General features: G+C 38.5%; 1 protein-coding gene across 7 annotated transcripts in view; it reads left to right on the plus strand.

Annotated features, from left to right (window-relative positions):
* Positions 1-19,745, plus strand: part of LOC138815943 (dedicator of cytokinesis protein 3) — a 192,816-nt gene that overhangs the window by 83,199 nt on the left and 89,872 nt on the right. For all 7 annotated transcript variants that reach the window (XM_070005342.1, XM_070005339.1, XM_070005345.1 and 4 more), the window contains exons 7-10: positions 3,432-3,516; positions 6,334-6,375; positions 7,775-7,929; positions 17,327-17,408. In XM_070005342.1, the coding sequence (XP_069861443.1) occupies positions 3,432-3,516; positions 6,334-6,375; positions 7,775-7,929; positions 17,327-17,408 (364 nt within the window). The remainder of the gene's footprint in view (positions 1-3,431; positions 3,517-6,333; positions 6,376-7,774; positions 7,930-17,326; positions 17,409-19,745) is intronic.

Consider the following 19,745-nt stretch of genomic DNA (forward strand, 5'->3'; position numbering starts at 1 on the left):
AGTTCTGTGCCTGTGGTTTCTGCATGTAGGGATTCAACCAATTATGGATGTAAAGCGTTTTTTTTAAGTTGCCACTGTTTTTTCCCCCCTAGACCATGTAGTATTACATCTGTTTACATAGCATTTACATTGTATTAGGTATTACAAATAATATACAGATGGTGAAAAGAACAAAGATTATGTAGATTATATACAAATACAATGCAATTTCATGTAAGGGACTTGAGCTTCCTTGGATTGAAAGTGAGTGAGAGAGAGAGAGAGAGAGAGAGAGAGAGAGAGAGAGAGAGAGAGAGAGAGAGAGAGAGAGAGAGAGAGAGAGTGAGAGTGTGTTCAGTTGTCAGGGGACAACTATACATTTTGGACCTCTGATGAAGAAAGAATATGTATGAAATACTGTCTTATTTCCCGTCTCCCCTTACTCCTCTCCTTTCTTTTTTCATGGACTCACTGTCTAGCCCAGGCTAGCCTTGCATTTGCTATGTAGTTCAACTTGGACTCAAATTCATAATCCTTTTGCAAGTGTTGGGATTATAGGCGTGTAACTTCACACTCGGTTTCTTTGTTCTTGTTTTTGAAAACTTAAAATGATAATGATATACAAGAGGTTCAGAATATATTTTAAAAGGCTAAATTTATAATTATGTTTTCTAATACAAAAATGAATACTTTATATTTCTGCTGTTTTCTATATGCAGGTGATATATTTTAAATATTTGAGACTATACCTGCAAAAATTTTAGCTTTTTTTTTTTTTGTCGGTCGTGGGGCTTGAACTCTGGGCCTGGGCGTTGTCCCTCAGCTCTTCAGCTCAAGGCGAGCGCTCTACCACTTGAGCTACAGCGCCACTTCCAGTTTTCTGGTGGTTTATTGGAGATAGGAGTCTCACGGTCTCTCCTGCCCGGGCTGGCTTTGAACCACGATCCTCAGATCTCAGCCTCCTGAGTAGCTAGGATTACAGGCGTGAGCCACCAGCACCCAGCTTGTAAATTGTTTTTTATGAGGGATAAAATGATGTGCTGTAGCTTTCTTTTGTTGTCCGTGGACACTACTGCGGTGGCATGTCTGTGTTAGAAGCTAGAGGTTGGAATTGTTTTAGAGAAATTAAATGACTAATAAAAGGTAATGGAATTGAGTCTCTCGTATAAGAAGGCAGAATACCAGTAGAAACAAAATCTCCTATAAATTGAAATATGTTCACTTCAGTTGTCAGATTCACTGGGATAGTATTATCATTAAACCAGAAACTGAAAAAGCTAAGGCTAATATATACCACTGATCTCAGATCATGAACTTAAAAAAAAATCATTTAGTGCAAAAATGTTTTTATCTTTAAAAACTCAGGTTTTTAAAAAAGGATAATGCAAATTATAATATAGATATGATAGAGGTTTGTAATCCTTTCACAAGGATAATGTGTTACCTTTTAATAGAAAAATGTGTTTAATTTCTAAATAGAAAAATGTGTTTTTTCTTTTTTCTTGCATGCTTAAAAAATATACATATAGTTTTAAATTCTTAATTATCATTTTAGTGTAGGCTAATATATTTTACCTCTTCATATACGTACATAGATTTTTCTATTTTTTTCCATCTTGTTACAATATGTTTAACCTCAGATATTTTCCTGTAAACAGTTTGTAAATTACAAGTAAAATAAACCTGTAATTTGGATGTATATCTGACTTAATTTTAAACACATGGGAATTTTATGTACAGAGTCTACAGTGTTATTTTTTCTAATATGTTATAAAACTACCTTATAATCTAGTTGCAAGAAAAAATATTTTCCTTCTAAAGTTCCATATAATACTTTTGCCAGACACAATAATTTTTTTTTAATTTATTTTTTGGGTCCAGTCATGGGGCCTGAACTCTGGGCCTGGGCACTGTCCCTCAGCTCTTCAGCTCAAGGCTAGCGCTCTACCACTTGAGCCACAGCGCCACTTCTGGCTTTTTTTTCTTTTTGCTTATGTGGTGCTGAGGAATCGAACTCAGGGCCTCAGGCATGCAAGGCAAGCGCTCTACCACTGAGCCACCTTCCCAGCCCCAGACACAATAATTTATAACCCTTGTTTTAGAGTTAAGTATCTGATATAGATCTTCTCAGATAAAAATTGAGAAATGAACACACACATCTAGTACCATATTTCGGTTTTACATGTCTATAATCCTGTAGGTCCACTGAGCTCCAGGTTTAAGTTATTATCTTAAAGTGTGAACTTTCATTGAATTAAATTATGTATAGTGTTGTTGTTGTTGTTGTTTTGTCGGTTGTGGGACCTGAACTCTGGACCTGGGTGCTGTCCCTCAGCTCTTCAGCTCAAGGCTGGTGCTCTACCACTTGAGCCATAGCACAACTTGCAGCTTTTTTTGCTTATGTGGTGCTGAGGAATCGAACTCAGGGCCTCATGCATACAAGGCAAACATTCTACCACTTATGTATAGTTTTTAAACTCAAAAGTTGTGGCTATGTATAGAGTTATTTTCACTGCTTAATACTACCAGCCAGTCAACCACTAATTACCAGTACATTTTTCTTCCTGTTCACAATTATGCTAGAGCTTCTTAATACTATTATATTTAAGTAATGATATTCTTTGATTAAAGTTCTAATCTAGCCAGGAGCCAGTAGTTCACACCTATAATCCTAGCTACTCAGGAGGCTGAGATCTGAGGATCAAGGTTCAGAGCCAGCCCAGCTTTCAGAGCCAGGAAAATCCATGAGACTCTTATCTCCAATAAACCACCAGAAAACTGGAATGGCGCTGTGCTCAAGTGGTACAGTGCTTGCCTTGAGCAGAAGAGCTGAGGGACAGTGCCCAGGTCCAGAGTTCAAGCCCCATGACAGACCAAAAAAAAAAAAAAGTTCTAATGTTCCTTAAGGTATTAGTACTAACATCTATTTAGGCCTTTACCAATATCAGTACTAATTAACTTGAAAATAAAGCAACCAAAGTAGACACCTCTTCAGGTTTAGCAGCTTTAAGGAGGTGATTTTTACTGTTGTCTTTGAATTGAGACCTGAATAATTTTTTTATCCTAATACAAAAGTGTACTTACTTTTTTAATTGAACTTTGGATATACTAATAGACTAGGAGAAATAGAAAAATAAGCATGGCTTATTAATGATCTTAAGAAATCCATTCTTAATGAAATCAAATACTGTTATACATACAATACTAAATGAAACCCTTTTGTTACTGATAACTGGAATTATGTTAACCTTTAACTTTAGCCTCATTTATCCAAATTGAATCTAGCTACATTTAACAATTAGATATTGTTGAATAGAAGCATATCCCTACAGGGGCAGCGTCTGAACCTCTCTGTTCTCATTATTATTTCAGGTACAGGTTCCTAGGCACAAAAAGAGAGAAGTCAGTAATCTGAGGACATACATGCTAATTGTAGTCTTTCTCTTTACTAGACATTTAGGCCTGGACCTGGTGCCCCGGAAGGACTTTGAAATAGTAGATTCCGACCAGATTAGTGTCTCCGACCTCTATAAGATGGTAAGAAATCAAACATGGACTAGCTTGTTCCTGTATACCTCATTTTTTTCCCTTGATAATATTATAGCTTATAATTCTCTGATTATGTTTTAGAAATGGTATTTTTGAAGTGGATCCTTGGCCTCTGTCTCAGTAGACTCTTCCTTATTCTGTTGGTGTATTTCTCTACTGTATTTTCTTATATATGTGCCATTACTGGGCTTGAATTCAGTGCCCTTGGCTTGGCTTTTGCATTCACAGCTGACCCTCCATCAGTTGAGCCATGTCTCCAGTCCATAGAACACTATACTGTCTAGGGGATAGTATACTATATACCATATATACTGTCTAGGGGACAGATCTCTGTTTACTCTGCTGGTTTTCCTTCAGCCTGCAATATACTAACATTTGCCTACACTTTCCACACACCTGTTAAGAAGCTACAAAGAGCCAATTGTTAATGTAGTCATTGAACCTGGAAATAATGTACCAAACTTTCTAAAGGCATGCCGTTTTTACAAGACATCCTCTGTAGGATGCTCAAAAGGGGTCTATATACACAATTGTAAGAAAGCTCTCAAGAGTGATTTGGAAACAAAGAAAAGCAGCAGAGTACTCCTAACATTAAGAACAGTAAAAAACATTGTAGATGACAAAGCTTTTAAGCATCTGATATTAGAGGTCTATTGATTATTATAAAAATCTGTTGGATTGATTGATGACCAAGATTACATTTTACAGGCTAGTTAAAAGGTAAACAAAAGAAATGTAAAACATTTTAAAGTAGAACAAATAGAGTATAGAATCCTAAGAGAGAGTTAAGCTTAGACTAAGGGACTAGATATACTTCACTTTGGAGAAGCATATATTCAGTGAATGTATACTGAATTGAAAGTTTTAGAATGTCTTTAAGCAAATTATTATGGAACATGCTTCTAATCCCTGTACTCAGGAAGCTGAGGAAGGATGATTGTAGTTCAAGGCCAGCCTGAACCACATAGTGAGACCTTGTTTTAAGACAAAAATACATCTTTCAAAAAATGGAATACTTTTAGATACCATACAGGATACCAAGGATGCTGCCTGGTTGAGGACCTAAGGAAATTTTCCTAAGTAATATACAAATATTGTCTGTTTCAGTATATTTCCTTATTTATATTTACTGATGTGCACAGCATTTGCTTTATACATGATCTATGAAGTTTTAGAGGTATGAGGTACAGAGATTAAAGATGAACAACACTTAACCTCTCCCTCAAATATCTAACCATCTAGAATGTTGGTTTCTAACCCTTCCTGAGTCGTAGATGGTCATTTGAAAGTTCCTCCCATATGCAAGTATGGATAGCATACAAACTTTTTTCAATCAGTTTTAGTATTCCTAGTGCTTTGTTTCTATTCATGGATACCATGTTAGAAACTCTGCTCTATGGACTAGAGGCATGGCTCTGCTGGTAGAGGGTCAGCTGTGAGTGCAGAAGCCAAGCCAAGGGCACTGAGTGCAAGCCCAGTAATGGCACATGTACAAAAAACTCAGTTTTTAAAACCAATTTTATATATAAACTTTTCTTTTGTGTATATACATTATATTCAATAATTTGCCTACCTGTTGGGGACTTTATTTTATATTTAATATGTCTTAGAGGTACATACAGTTCCATGAATGAACACTCAATTATTGTTAGTGATACACATATAATAATATTTCTAATAATAAACATAAGTATTAATACTAAATATAGCTAGGACATTTCAGTTAGTATTTTTCATTTTATTTAGGGTTAAATGTTATGTGAATTTGGAAATGAAACCATCCCACTGTAGCAGTCATTCTTTTCACCCAGGTGATGTGAAGCAGTTCACCAAATAAGTTGATCCACTCCTCTAGCATCCAGAAGGAAGCAGGGTTGAAATGCTGACTGTTGAGTTCACCAGCACTAGGCACTAAATATATGTGAACTCAGTCTTCTTGGCCAGGATTTACTTCTAAATGGGAATGAATTTTCTATAACTAATTATGAAGAAAGATACCAATTGTGGTATCTATACTAGTTATATAGAATACATAGAATAACTATCACTGTTTATAATAGATGAAGTTGAATTAGGCACAGCATTTTATCTCTGCTTTAAAGGTGAAAAATACACAGCTGGTAAATGTGAGTCAGAATTCAAAACCAGGTAAGTCTCTAATCAGGTTCCTAGTAGCTATTGTATCAAACTGATTCCCATTATTGGCTTGAATTCCCAATGACCTCCTGGAGAAGACAAAACAGGCACTTACCTCAGTTTTACAATTGAGAAAAGATCTCTTAGCCAGGATAAATCACTTGATTAAAGTCTCATAGCCTATGAGTGACATAGCTGGAATTGGAATCTACTTCGTCTAAATTTAGTCAAAGAAATATCATGGCGAAATGGTTGAGAGAGGGAGCGCGCGCCTTTTCTTTAAGGGCTCTATGTAGAAAACTTGAAGAGGCTGTATATGACAGCTCAGAAAATAGTACAGTGTGAGAAGACATTGCCAAATCAATAGTGCAGGAGCAAATATTCACCGGTGACTTGGCTAATATCTAGAAATAGAGAGGCAAGAGTTTGAATTCAAACTTCACCACCTTCTTACTATGTGACCTTCAACAGATCACTCCTTCACTCTCAGCTTTAATTGTCTCCATCAAGTATGAATAAAATTTTCTAACAAAATTATCCGAATTAAATGAGCGTCTGAATACTAAAGCCATCATAGGCTACCTAGCATGAAGGTTTTTTTTTTCTTAAATAAACATTAGTTTTCTTCCCAGTGGAGTGAGTCTCTTCTTTTTTTTTTTCTTTTCATAGCATTTGTCTAGCCGGCAAAGTGTACAACAAAGCACATCCCAGGTAAGCAGTTGACCCAGGCCTCCCAGTATTTTCCCTTAATACTTTCTTCTAAGAGATCATAACAAATTAAAGTACCAAGAAACAATACATACCACTGACTTCTTGACTATGTGTTGCCTTTCTTCTAAGGAGCTTTGACCTCCAAGGAGTTTTTTGACAGTTTCCATACCTCTGTGCAAATTTTCTTAAACACGGTTAAAAGGAAATTGATAGACTAAAATGAATCTACTTGGGAAAAAAAAATTAAAATGTTAAGAATGGCAATAACCTCCTAACAGTATAAACCAAGTGGGTCACAGTCACAACAACATCTTGAAGAAATGGCTTTGAGCCAGGAATGGTGACCCATGCATATAAGCCAAGCTGCTTGAGTGGTAGAAATCGGGAAGATTAGAGGTTGAGACCAGCCTGGGCAATAAGTTAGTAATTCAGCCAGTAGGCTGGGCATCAGTGACACATACCTATTGTCCCAGCTATGCAAGGATAAATAAGGGAGGAATAAATAAGAGCATTGTAGTTCAGGCTAGCCTGGGCAAGAACATGAGACCCTATTTTTTTTTTTTTTGGTCCGGTCATGGGGCTTGAACTCTGGGCCTGGGCATTGTCCCTCAGCTCTTCAGCTCAAGGCCAACGCTCTGCCACTTTGAGCCCAGCGCCACTTCCGGCTTTTTTCTTTTTGCTTATGTGGTGCTGAGGAATTGAACCCAGGGCCTCAGATATGCAAGGCAAACGCTCTACCACTGAGCCACCTTCCCAGCCCCAAGACCCTATTTTTTAAGTAACTAAAGCAAAAAGTGCTGGAGGCTTGTCCAAAGTGGCAGAATATTTGTTTAGAAAGTGCAAGACCCTAAGTTCAGACATCAGTATTGCTTTTAAAAAAGAAAAGGACTGATAGTTGATCCCTGGAGAATTTAGATTTGTGACCTGGTGGAGAGTTTTTTTTTTTTGTCAGTCCTGTGGCTTGAACTCAGGACCTGGGCACTGTCCCTGAGCTTATTTTTTGCTTAAGACTAGCACTTTACCACTTGAACCACAGCGTCACTTCCAACTTTTTCTGTTTATGTGGTACTAAGGAATCGAACCCAGGGCTTCATGCATGCAAGGCAAGCACTCTACCACTGATCCACCTTCCCATCCCCCCTGGAAGAGATTTTTGTTCACTTGTATGTTGAAATTTCAGTTCCCAAATTACCCTTACTTACTGTATTGTCTCCTCACAGCTGCTTGCCTGCTTGCCTACTTCACTTTAGGTCTATTGACATAACATCCCTCACTGGCACAGAAAACTGGCAGATTGAATACATCAGTCTCTCTTAAATAATTTCCTTCAGTTGTATATGACACTTAGTAACTTAGTTTTTTAATAGAATGCATCACTGCTTTTTACTTACCTTCTTAGGTAGATACAATGCGCCCACGCCATGGTGAAACCTGTCGGATGCCAGTGCCACACCACTTCTTCCTCAGCCTGAAGAGTTTCACCTATAATACCATTGGGGAAGATACTGATGTCTTCTTTTCTCTATACGACATGAGAGAAGGCAAGCAGATCAGGTAAGAGTCAGTAGTAAGTTTCAGTGAGAATGAATCTGTATATTAGAATGGCAACTCTGACTTTCAGAGAAGATGGATGCACAGACCAAGAAACTAACTATCTTATTAGCTGTTGAGTTTGGTCTCAGTTCCTAGTGCATCCAAAGTCATCTAAACCATCCTGTGTTGTGTTAGCTTTCCATCTCTGTGATAGAAGACCTGATATAAACAACTTACAAAGAAGACAACTTATTTTGACTCATGCTTTCATTCCATGGTCAGCGTGTCCATTGTTTTATGACCTGTGGCAAGATAGAACATCATGACATGGAGAATATGATGGGGCAAAACCACTCACCACCTGGTAGCCAGGAAGCAGAGAGACACAGATAAGGGCCTAGGATCCCAGTATACCTTTCAATAGTATGACTCAGGAACCTACTTCCTCCAACTAGACCTCATTTCCCAAAGGTGCTGAAGATTATGTCTTCAATACATAAACCTCTGAGAGAAACTCCATATCCAAATTATAGTATATACATACATATATACCCCCCTTTAAAAGTATTTGCCTATTTTTACATAGAAGTTTAAAATTGTGTTTCAGGGAGAGAAAAAAATAGCTTTTGTTTAGAGTCAGAGAAAATGCCGAAGAGAAACAGAGAAAAACAAAGTTATCAGAGACACCTGGGCCCAGAATGCAGAAAACCTTGGGCCTTGATTAGCTGTATATGAGTGAGAGAGTCCAGAGAGAAAAGGGCTATTAGTTTCCTATCTTGAGGACAGCCCCACCTTTCAATGCTATTCCATCCCTGTGATGAGGAGAGAATCTTCTTGGCAGAAGAGAAGGAAGATAACATACTTTTGTCATTTCGGTATATACTTGTAATTCTAGTTTCACAGGTGGACAAAGGAAGGACGATCATGATCTGAGGCTGGGCCTAGGTAAAACCAGAAGATCCTATCTGAAAAATTACAAGGGAGGGCTTGGTTCAAGTTAGTACTGTGCCTGCCTGGCAAGTACAAAGCCCTGAGTTGAGTACCAAATAAGGGAAGGAGGATGGGCCCCATAGAGTTAGAGAAAATGTTTTTAAATTGTGTGTGTGTGTGTGTGTGTATACATACATACATATAATAAGGTTCTAGTATTCATATTACTTGTAAAGAATTCTTACTACTCAATAAGACAAAAATGGAGGAAGAAACTGGGCATAATGGTTCAAACTTATAAATCCTAGCAACTTGGGAGGCAGAGATCTAGACATTTCAGTTCAGGGCCAGCCTGGGCATAAGAGTTCTGGATTCCTTTGCAACCAATGGCTGGACATGGTGATACATGCCTGGTATCCCAGCTAATGGAGAAACACAGTGAAATGTGCCTATTATCTCCAGTGATGCAAAAAGTCCAACTAGGAAGGTCACAGCCTAGATCACAAAACTGTACCTCAAAAATAACCAAGACAAAGAGAGACTGGAGATCTCTTGATGTAGTAGGAGCACGTGCAAGGCCCTGAGTTCAATCCCAAGTACTACACATAAAAAAGGACAAAAATCTGAATAGACATTTTTCTAATGGAATATACAAATGGAAATCAAGCACATGGTATAGCCATTTCAAAAAATCGAAAGTAGAATATGCTTCAGCCATTCTATTTCTGAGTATAAAATACACAAGAACTGATACAAAGATCTTAGAGAGTATTGTACACTCATTTTCATAGCAGCATTATTCATAGTAGCCCAAAAGAATAGAAGCAACCAAGGATCAATCAGCAAGTGAATGGATAAACGTAGTATGGTGTGTATATATACATAATGGGGTATTGTTTAACCTTGAAAAAAGAAGGAAATTCTGACACATGTTAAACATCGATGAATTTTGAGGCCATGAATGAAGTAAGCTGGTCACAAAAGAACAACTGCTATATAATTTTTCTTATAGAGATGTACATGATCATCAGATCTGTAGACACAGAAAGTAGAATGGAAGTTGCAAGCAGCTAAGGAGAGAGAGAAATGGGAAGTTGCTTAATGGGCTCAGGGTTTTATTTCTCTTAATATGAAAAGAAATCTGGAGATGAATTAATAACTGTGAATGTATCTGATAGTACTGAACTATATGCTTCAGAATAATTAGGTAGGAAATTTTATATGGTCTGTGTTTTACCATAATTTCTTTTAAAGGTGCAATGAAGATTTTATCAGTTAGAACAGGTGGAACAGGGATAAATGAGGGTGATGAAAGTAGGCACCAGTGGCTCCTTCCTGTAATCCTAACTACTCAGGAGACCAAAATCTGAAGATTTCAGTTCAAAGCTGGCTTAGGCAAGAGAGTCCATTAGACTCGTTATCTCCGTTAACCGTTAGAAAGTCAAAAGTGGAGCTATGACTCAAGTAGAACACTAGCTTTGAGGGAAAAGTGTAAGGAAGCGCACCCAGGACCCGAGTTCAAGCTTTAGTACCAGCATAGAGACATGGAGACAGAGAGAGATAGAGAATAATCCAAGTACATTGTATATATGTATAAAAATGTCATGCACCCTCTTATTTTTTAATATTTATATATGCTAATAAAAAGCTTTAAAGCTTTTTCTAAGTTAAGCAAAGACTGAAAAGTTAAATACTAGTAGACCTTCTTTTTTTTTTTTTTTTTTTTTTTGGTCGGTAGTGGGACTTGAACTCTGGGCCTGGGCGCTGTCCCTCAGCTCTTCAGCTCAAGGTGAGCGCTCTACCACTTGAGCTACAGCGCCACTTCCGGTTTTCTTGTGGTTTATTGGAGATAGGAGTCTCACAGTCTCTCCTGCCCGGGCTGGCTTTGAACCGTGATCCTCAGATCTCAGCCTCCTGGAGTAGCTAGGATTACAGGCGTGAGCCACCAGCGCCCGGCTAGTAGACCTTCTTTATAAGAAATACTAAAAGAAGTCCTATTAAAGTCCTCCTTTAGTAGGAGCACAGAAACTAAAAAGAAATCAGATATTAACCTGAATTTATATCCTTGAAAAGAAAGAATAGGATGTCATGCAGAGGACCTTTTAGAGAATAACAAGGGCTCTTTAAATGAAAACACTATGGATAAAATGAAAATCTCAGTTGAAAGGTTAATAAAGTACAACAGAGAATACAGAGGAAACAATGAAAAAGGAAATGAGTAATTAGAGTAAAGTCCAGGAAATCCAGGCTTTTTAAATAGGAGTCTAGAGTAGGAAACAAAGCAAATAAGGGAAATTCTCAGTGAAGTAATTAGGGAAACTTTGTTTAGATTTTTAAAACAAATTTCCAATTCAGAAGGACCATTTAGTATGCAGACAGTGGATAAAATACATTTACAACAAGATACAAAGCATATTATTTTAAATCACTGTGACAAATACCTCAAAGGCTTCAAAATGAAAACAAAAATGAAAAAAAAAGTTCATACCAAAGATCAAGAATAAAAAGCCTAGCTGGGTGTTTGTGGCTCACGCTTATAATCCTAGCTAACTCTGGAGTCTGAGATCTGAGGATTATGGTTCAAAGCCAGCCTGGGCAGGAAAGTGGCTCAGTGGTAGAGTGCTTGCCTTGCATGCGTGAGGTCCTGAGTTCAATTCCTCAGGACCACATAAAAAAGGCTGGAAGTGGCACTGTGACTCAAGTGGTAGAGTGCTAGCCTTGAGCCTAAGAGCTCAGGGACGGCGCCCAGGCCCACGGTTCAAGCCCTATAACCAGCACCCCCCCAAAAAAAAATCCTGAGGGAATTCCTCCTCCCTCCCATTCCCCTCCCCCCCCACCCCCCCCAGTTTAAAGTTCTTTACGGGCATCATTTATGTAGGAAGGTAAAGGTATTTCCAAATGTACAAGGTTTTTTTTCCCCTTCTGATTCCTGATTTTATTGTTGTTTCTTTTTTTCCATTTAAGGTGCTGGGAAGCCTGGCCTCCCAGGGCCAGAGTTAGTTGGAGCTGGTTATCCTAGGAAGGGCCTAGGTTAGTGGTCTAAGATGGGGTTAGCACGACGTTCCACTCTGTTCAGTTGTTTGGTTGGGTTTGTGGATTCCATTTGGCCTAGTGTGGTCCTGTCCAGTCTATCAATCATAGGTCAAGAAGTTAAAGTAGTATACCTCACAAAGTCTGAGCTGTGGTAGGAAGGGGATAAGGTAGGAACAGTAGACCGGGGAAATGGGCCATAGCCAGTTCCCTAGTTCATTCTTTACTAATATTCCTCAGTGGTGGCATTCTCTGCAGTCCTAGACACCCTTCTTTTTCTTTTAAAACTATTTCTTAAGCACTGTTTTTTAAGGAGCTGCTTCAATATGTGATCCATCAAATAAAGGGAATAAGTAAAGGAAGAGAATAACTTAGGATCTAAGGAAAAAGGGTATATAACACAGAAGAAAGAAAAGGAATATCTCAGATGTTGATAACAAGAAGTATCAAGATGTCTGCTTAGTAGCAGATCACCTGGTTAGTATTTGAACAGGTCAAAAAGGCTCTAGGAGAAATTTTTTCCTTTTAGAAAAATTTACTTTGTTGTTGGTATAAAAGTGATATACAGTGGGGCTACAGTTATGTAAGTCAGGTAATGAGTGTACATTTCTTTTTGGACAATGTCACCCCTTCCCTTGCGCTCTCCCAGTTTTTCCTTCTGTCCCCACCCACAAGTTGTATAGTTCATTTAGAGCCTAGTTTGTAGCACTGCTGCATTTGTTCACCCTTTGTTAGGAGAGATTTCCTTTAAAAGATGAAAGCAAAGGGCTGAAGATGCAGCTCAGGGGTAGAGCATGTAGTGCTAAGTACTGGGGGAAAAAGATGAACCTAGAAATAATACCTGGCTTATTGGATATGTTGAAAGGAAGAGGAATTCACATGACTAAAGGAATGTGGGAGTTGAATTAGTGAAGAGTACCTTTCTAGACAAATGATTTTCCCAGTAGTCTTTATTATTAGTAGTCTTAATTATTAGTAGTAGTCTTTATTAGTAGTCTTAATTCATGCTTCTATAATAGAATGGGGCCCAGAGGTGGAGCTCAAGTGGTAAAGTGCTTGCCTAGAATGCACAGAGCCCAAAATCCAGTTCTCAGTACTTGAGCTCTGCCGCTGATTCTTTTAGCTTTAGCTGTTTTTTTTGAGATTGGAAACAGCATTTTCCCAGGCTGATCTCTGACCAGTCTTCCTTTCTTAGTCTCCCAAGTAGCTAGGACTATAGACATGCACCCCAATGCTCAACTTGCTCTGTGCAATAATGCCTTTTTTGCTTAGACTGGTCTCCACCTCCAGTCTTTTCCTCAGCCTTCTAAGTAGCTAGTATTTACAGGTGTAAGCTAATACTCCCAGTTCTGGCCACTATATTTTTTGTTGTATAAATTTCCTTATTCACAAAAATGTCATTGTTTAACTTACTGTCTGTATACTATTGGGAGACAGTGTTAATATTCCTGGATCTCTCGCTGGACTTCTGCAAATTTTGCAGTCTTCTAAAACCTCAGGATGTCAAGTGTTTTATTTCATCACTCACCTGACTTTGTGTACACAATGCTTGCCTTCAGAAACTTTCCTCTTTTGATGATAACATGGATGTATAAACACCTCACTAGCCACTTTTGTATGGATGCTGTGCAAAGCAAGCTGCAAAGTCCTTATGTTCTCCTCCTGGAATTTACTCAGCATTCAAAATACCCTTGTGTAGAGTAAACTTTTTCTTGAAAATCAGCTGCTTCTATAATTGAAATAGAGGACTCTGCTTGATAGTTAAGCATTCTACCTAAATGAGATAATTTGACTCAGAAGATCTCAGGAGCCCCTGGGGAGAAATTTTCATTTAAAATGATCAGTGAGCACTCTGTTTATTAAAGTTAACAGTTTTGTTTCCCTCTGCGAATGAGGTCAGATCTTGTAATGCAACTAGAGCTTACCTGCAGGAACTCAGGCTGTGAATTATAGACCTGCAGTAAGTATTGTTATAGTCGGACCTGTTTTAGCTTGGTCTGAGACGTAGACTATTGCTGACTACTCCACATCCCCACAAGGATTTCCTGTAAGTCCCAGCAGAGATAGAGATAAACTAGTATCCTGAAGACTGTCACTATCACTTTTGTTTTTTGGTTGGTCATGGGGCTTGGGTGCTGTCCCTCAGCTCTTCAGCTCAAGGCGAGCACTCTCCCGCTTGAGCCACAGCGCCACTTCCGGTTTTCTAGTGCTTTATTGGAGATAAGAGTCTGATGGACTTTCTCTGCCTGGGCTGGCTTTGAACCGTGGTCCTCAGATCTCAGCCTCCTGAGTAGCTAGGATTACAGGTGTGAGCCACCAGCGCCCGGTGTCACCACCACTTTTTATCTCTGCCCTGCTCTCTGGTCTGACATTGTCAATATGTGCACCTTTACTAAAAATTACAAGGGTATAGAGAAACCAATGGTTCTCTCTTTCCTTCCCTTTCTCCCTCTATCTTCTTCCTTCCCCACACACAGGCACACCATAAACTAGAGCTCTGTGCCTTCTCGATGAGGAATTAGTAAAGAAATAGGTATTTATATGAACAACAAATAGATATTTATATGAAATTATTTGTAATCCCATCATTTTGATAAGTTTAATTTCTAATATAACTCAAAACAAAAGTTTAGAGAGAATGAATGCAAATTAGGGTTTAAAGCTAATGTATCTCAAACCAGTGGCCATGCTATCCGAACATGCTTCTGCTTATATATCCAGGTGGATCAACTCTTACTCAAAGGCACTAAAATGAAAGTCTTCCATGCTAGCAGAGAAAGCAGTCAAATATATACATATTTATACCTACTTAATAACTAAATTCTACAGTATATTTGAAAAGATAAGTATTATAGAATAGCAAAGCAAAATATAAGAGAGATTTTTACCATCTTAATCAGAGTAGGTCTTACTAAGAAGGAGAACATACACACAATGGATTGTCTTTCAGAACTCTTCTCCCACCCTTTCATCCTTTGATCTCAAGATGAGATCTCTTGGTACTTAAAATACGATTTGTGAAAGCTGAAATGTTACACAATGTGAGTTAAGTTATTATACTAGACTAAAATAGACTTTCAACAGTAACTCTGTAGTTGAAAAAATGACTGAAAAATCTGGCTGGATTCATATATATATATATATATATATATATATATATACATATATATATATATATATAAAATTTTTTTTTTTTTGAACTCTGGGCCTGGGCGCTGTCCCTCAGCTCTTCAGCACAAGGTGAGCGCTCTACCACTTGAGCTACAGCACCACTTCCGGTTTTCTGGTGTTTTATTGGAGATAGGAATCTCACGGTCTCACCTGCCTAGGCTGGCTTTGAACCACGATCCTCAAATCTCAGCCTCCTGAGTAGCTAGTATTACAGGCGTGAGCCACCAGCGCCCTGGCTTATATATAATTTTTTTGTGTTGAGTCACAGGGCTTGAACTTGGCCTGGGTGTTGCCCCTAAGCTATTTTGTTCAAGGCTGTTGCTCTACCACTTGAGCCACAGCCACCTCCAGCTTTTTTCTGAATAGTTTATTGGAGATTAGATTCTCATAGACTTTACTGCCCAGGCTGGCTTTGAACTGTGATCCTCAGGTCTTAGCCTCCTGAGTAGCTAGGATTACAGGCATGAGCCACTGGTACACAAATGGATTCATATTAATTTGTGTTCATATTCTATACTTTTCTCATTTGTACCCTTGCCTAAAACCAGTGATAGAGTGACTCTCAAGGGGCTGGGAAGGTGGCTCAGTGGTAGAGCGCTTGCCTTGCATGCTTGAGGCCCTGGGTTTGATTCCTTAGCACCACATAAACAAAAAGAAAAAAGCCCGAAGTGGCGCTGTGGCTCAAGTGGTAGAGCGCTAGCCTTGAGCTGAAGAGCTGAGGGACAGTGCCCAGGCCCAGAGTTCAGGCCCCACGACCGGACCCCCCCAAAAAAAAGAAAGAGTGACTCTCAAATTGGTAGTCACTTCTTCCCTTATTCCTAGTGTCCATTTGGCAAAACCTCAAAGTTACAACTAATACCTGTTCCATAGTAGTGAATGAAGAGAAGTATCAGGAGATCAAGAAAAATTCAGATTAAAAGTTTGTGAATTTTTATTTTCAAAAAGATTTTGTTAGGCTGGGAAGGTGGCTCAGTGGTGCCTTGCATTCATGAGGCCTTGGGTTTGATTCCTCAGCACCACATACTGGTTTAACTGGTAGAGCGCTAGCCTTGAGCTGAAGAGCTGAGGGATAGTACCCAGGCCCAGAGTTCAGGCCCCACGACTGACAAAAAAAAAAAAAAAAAAAAAGATTTTGTTAGCTGGGTACCGGTGGCTCACGCCTGTAATCCTAGCTACTCAGAAGGCTGAGATCTGAGGATCCATTCAAAGCCAGCCCAGAAAGGAAAGTCTGAGAAAATCAGAAGTAGCGCTGTAGCTCAAGTGGTAGAGCACTCACCTTCATCTGAAGAGTTGAGGGACAGAGCCCAGGCCCAGAGTTCAAGCCTCATGACGGACAGAAAAAAAAAAACAACAAGACTTTGTTTTAAAGTCTATTTTGAGCTGGGCGCCAGTGGCTCATGCCTGTAATCCTAGCTACTCAGGAGACTGAGATCTGAGGACCACGGTTCAAAGCCAGCCCAGGCAGGAAAGTCCATGAGACACTTATCTCCATTAAACCACCAGAAAACTGGAAGTGAGGCTGTGGCTCAGTTGGTAAAGCACTTGCCTTGAGCTGAAGAGCTGAGGGACAGCGCCCAGGCCCAGAGTTCAAGCCCCACAACCAACAAAAAGAAAAAAAAAAAGCCTATTTTGCTAGGAGAGTAGTATAGCCTTGAGACCTCTTGCCTGTTGTCAGAGCACCAACTGGCAAATTGTCACAAGAGAAATGCTAAGTAGTTGATGTCCATCTCCGGGGAAGACCAAATGGGAAGCAAAAAATTAAATTGAAAGAGTTGGAGGAATTCCTCTGATTTTATTTGAGAAAATGGCTTTTATTAGCAAGACACTGTTGTTACAAAAGACTGGCCTTGAGGATAAAGACTTTGCTTATTCTGGTTCATGGCAGATACCAAACATGCTCAGAGGGTACATGAATCACCCTTATGAAGTGTGTCAAAATGTAGTGTAATGCAGGGATTATAATGCTCATAAAAACAAGTGATCTTAAAATTAGGCTTGTCACAAATGCAAATTATGGAATTAAGTTTTAAAAAGTCTTTGTTCACTGTATGTCCGTAGTTCATCATTATAAAGACAACTAAACGTTGTGTACTTACAGCTTATTAAAGAGGAATGTCTGTCAATCATCTTTCTCTATAGAAAAGATCAAACAGTTCGTTAGACACAGTTTCTCACTCAAATGACTTAGAAAGAATGGATTGTGGCTCTCTGATCAGGGTTTTTTCTGCATCTGCCCTTTTTAGTTTGAACATACAGTTCCCTTACATTTCTCTGTCCTGCATTTCAGTGAGCGGTTTCTGGTGAGACTGAACAAGAATGGTGGGCCACGGAACCCAGAGAAGATAGAACGAATGTGTGCCCTTTTTACAGTATGTGCAAATTCTCTTTCCCTTTTATGTTATTGACTGTAACCAGGGACTTGCTGTGTGGATATTGTTACCCAGGCAATGAGCATTTATTCTTATTTTCCAAACATTGATGCGAATGGGCCTTGATTTATGTTCTGTCAGGTTTTAGTGAAATATTTATAGAGAACTTAAATTAGCGATGATTTTTAGCTGGGTTTTTGTTAAAGAAATGTGATCATATGACTTTTACTAAAATAGATTTTTTATCAACTATTTTACAGAAGGCCTCCGATGTATATAACTGCTCTTAAAGGCATTCACCCCAATCTGCAGCTTAGTCTGTAAGTTCATATGAAGAAAGACTAAATAGTCTTCTTCCAAATACAAGAGGGTCTTTTTCTGCTCTGATCTACACTTCAGTTTTTTTCTGAATAGCAATACAATTGTCTGTGGTCTCTGTAATCATGAAGCTATCAACTCAGCAGGCTTGGTAGTCTGCTTATTGAAAAAACTAAACCTTACAGTACCACACTGCTTTTTGTATTGTATACTCTAGATAAATTCAGCCTTATTAACTTTCTCACCCAACTAAAGTACTTAATTTTTAACTACATGGATCAGTATATTTCCTAAAGCAGGAAACAAAACTTTAGAATTAGAAACCATTTAAAAATTTTTACTGTTATTATAAAGATGATGTACAGAGGGATTATAGTTACATAAGTCAGGTAAAGAGTACATTTCTTTTTGGACAGTGTCACCCCTTTTTAAGCCATTTTTGACTGTTGTGGATTCTTTTATCTCTTTCATTGATAAAGAGATACATTGAATATCATTGGTCAGATGTGGCTAACCAGAGCAACTTAGCCAGATCCTATTTCAATATAAAAACAAAACTAACAGGAATCATACTGGGCTTAGGAATGCATGATAGTCTCACATTATCACTGATCCATCTGGGGATCCTGATATGTGACTTTCTTTGAAAGCTAAAAACGGATTTGTTTACTTCATTCACAACTGCATTTTTCAAAATGTTAATGTACTATCAGAAACCACGTTTACAAGTATAATTTTCACTGAGAATATTCCAGATATACAGAAAGATTTATAAATCTGGATGAGCTAAATATTTTGTTCTACTTTGAACTCAGCATGCAATGCTTAGGAGATAATTCAAGGGGAAAAAAGAACAAGAAAAGCAGACCCATGAGGAACAACAGAAGATGGTAAAGGGAGTTACAATGGTTTAGTTTGGGAAGATCAGTGCTCTCTCTTCTCTTCCATAGAAAAAGAGCAAAGGAAAGAATCTAGACTATAGTTAATAGGATTTAGGTTAAATTACTGGTTGAGAGCTCTGGATTGACAGTGCCTGACCACTGAGGTCTCTGAGACCTTTCTGAAACAGAACTAGGAGATGAGACTAATCTAGAATGTCTGAGTAACCTTAGGAATTTTTTTTTAAGATCCTGATTCCCTACTATTATCTAGTAAAAGAGCAAGAATAATTGTTTATGCCTTGTTTGGATTTGTGGGGATGGAATTTATTTGTGTGTGTGTGTGTGTGTGTGTGTGTGTGTGTGTGTGTGTGTGTGTGTGTGTGTGTGTGTGTGTGTGTGTGTGTGTGTGTGTGTGTGTGTGTGTGTGTGTGTGTGTGTGTGTGTGTGTGTGTGTTCGTGTTCCTTGAATTCTTAAATATGGTGAGTTTAGTCCTTGACTCTTGAAAAACCAACTTAATTATGATGATTTTTGAATGTAATTACAGTGAATCAAAATTTTCACTTCACATTTTAATTATCTATATGGGCCCAGGAGCCAAAGCTGTTACTTCAATTTTAAAAACCAAAGATGCACATAACATTTAGGATGTGCTCCTATTCTGCCACAATAGAAAGATGCAAAGGTGCTCAATATATCCCTTTGTAGTACAGCCCTGATTTTTTTTTTTAAAGTCTGAAACAGGGCTGGGCATGGTGATGAATGTCCTATAATCCCAATCACATAGGAGGCAGACACAGAAAGACTGATTGATGTTCACAGCCCACCTGGGCAAAAGTTAACAAGACCCTATCTCAAAATCATGCTGGACATACTGGTTTATTACTGAAAGTCCAACTAGGATGGAAGCAGTGGTAGGAAGTTTATTTTCTAAAACTGGCCCTGTGCATAAAAAAGACCCTATCTGAAAAATAAACTAAAGCCAAAAAGGGTTGGAGGTTCTTTTTAGCTCAAGTGATAAAATACTTACCTAGTGGGGACAAAGCGCTGAGTTCAGGCTCCAGTACATACATACATACATACATACATACATATTTGGTACACCAGTATACCGACATATATATATATATTTGGTCGGTT

This window comes from Dipodomys merriami, unplaced genomic scaffold, assembly GCF_024711535.1.
Source record: "Dipodomys merriami isolate MVZ:Mamm:240054 unplaced genomic scaffold, mDipMer1.0.p SCAF_68, whole genome shotgun sequence".
Taxonomy (NCBI): Eukaryota; Metazoa; Chordata; class Mammalia; order Rodentia; family Heteromyidae; genus Dipodomys; species Dipodomys merriami.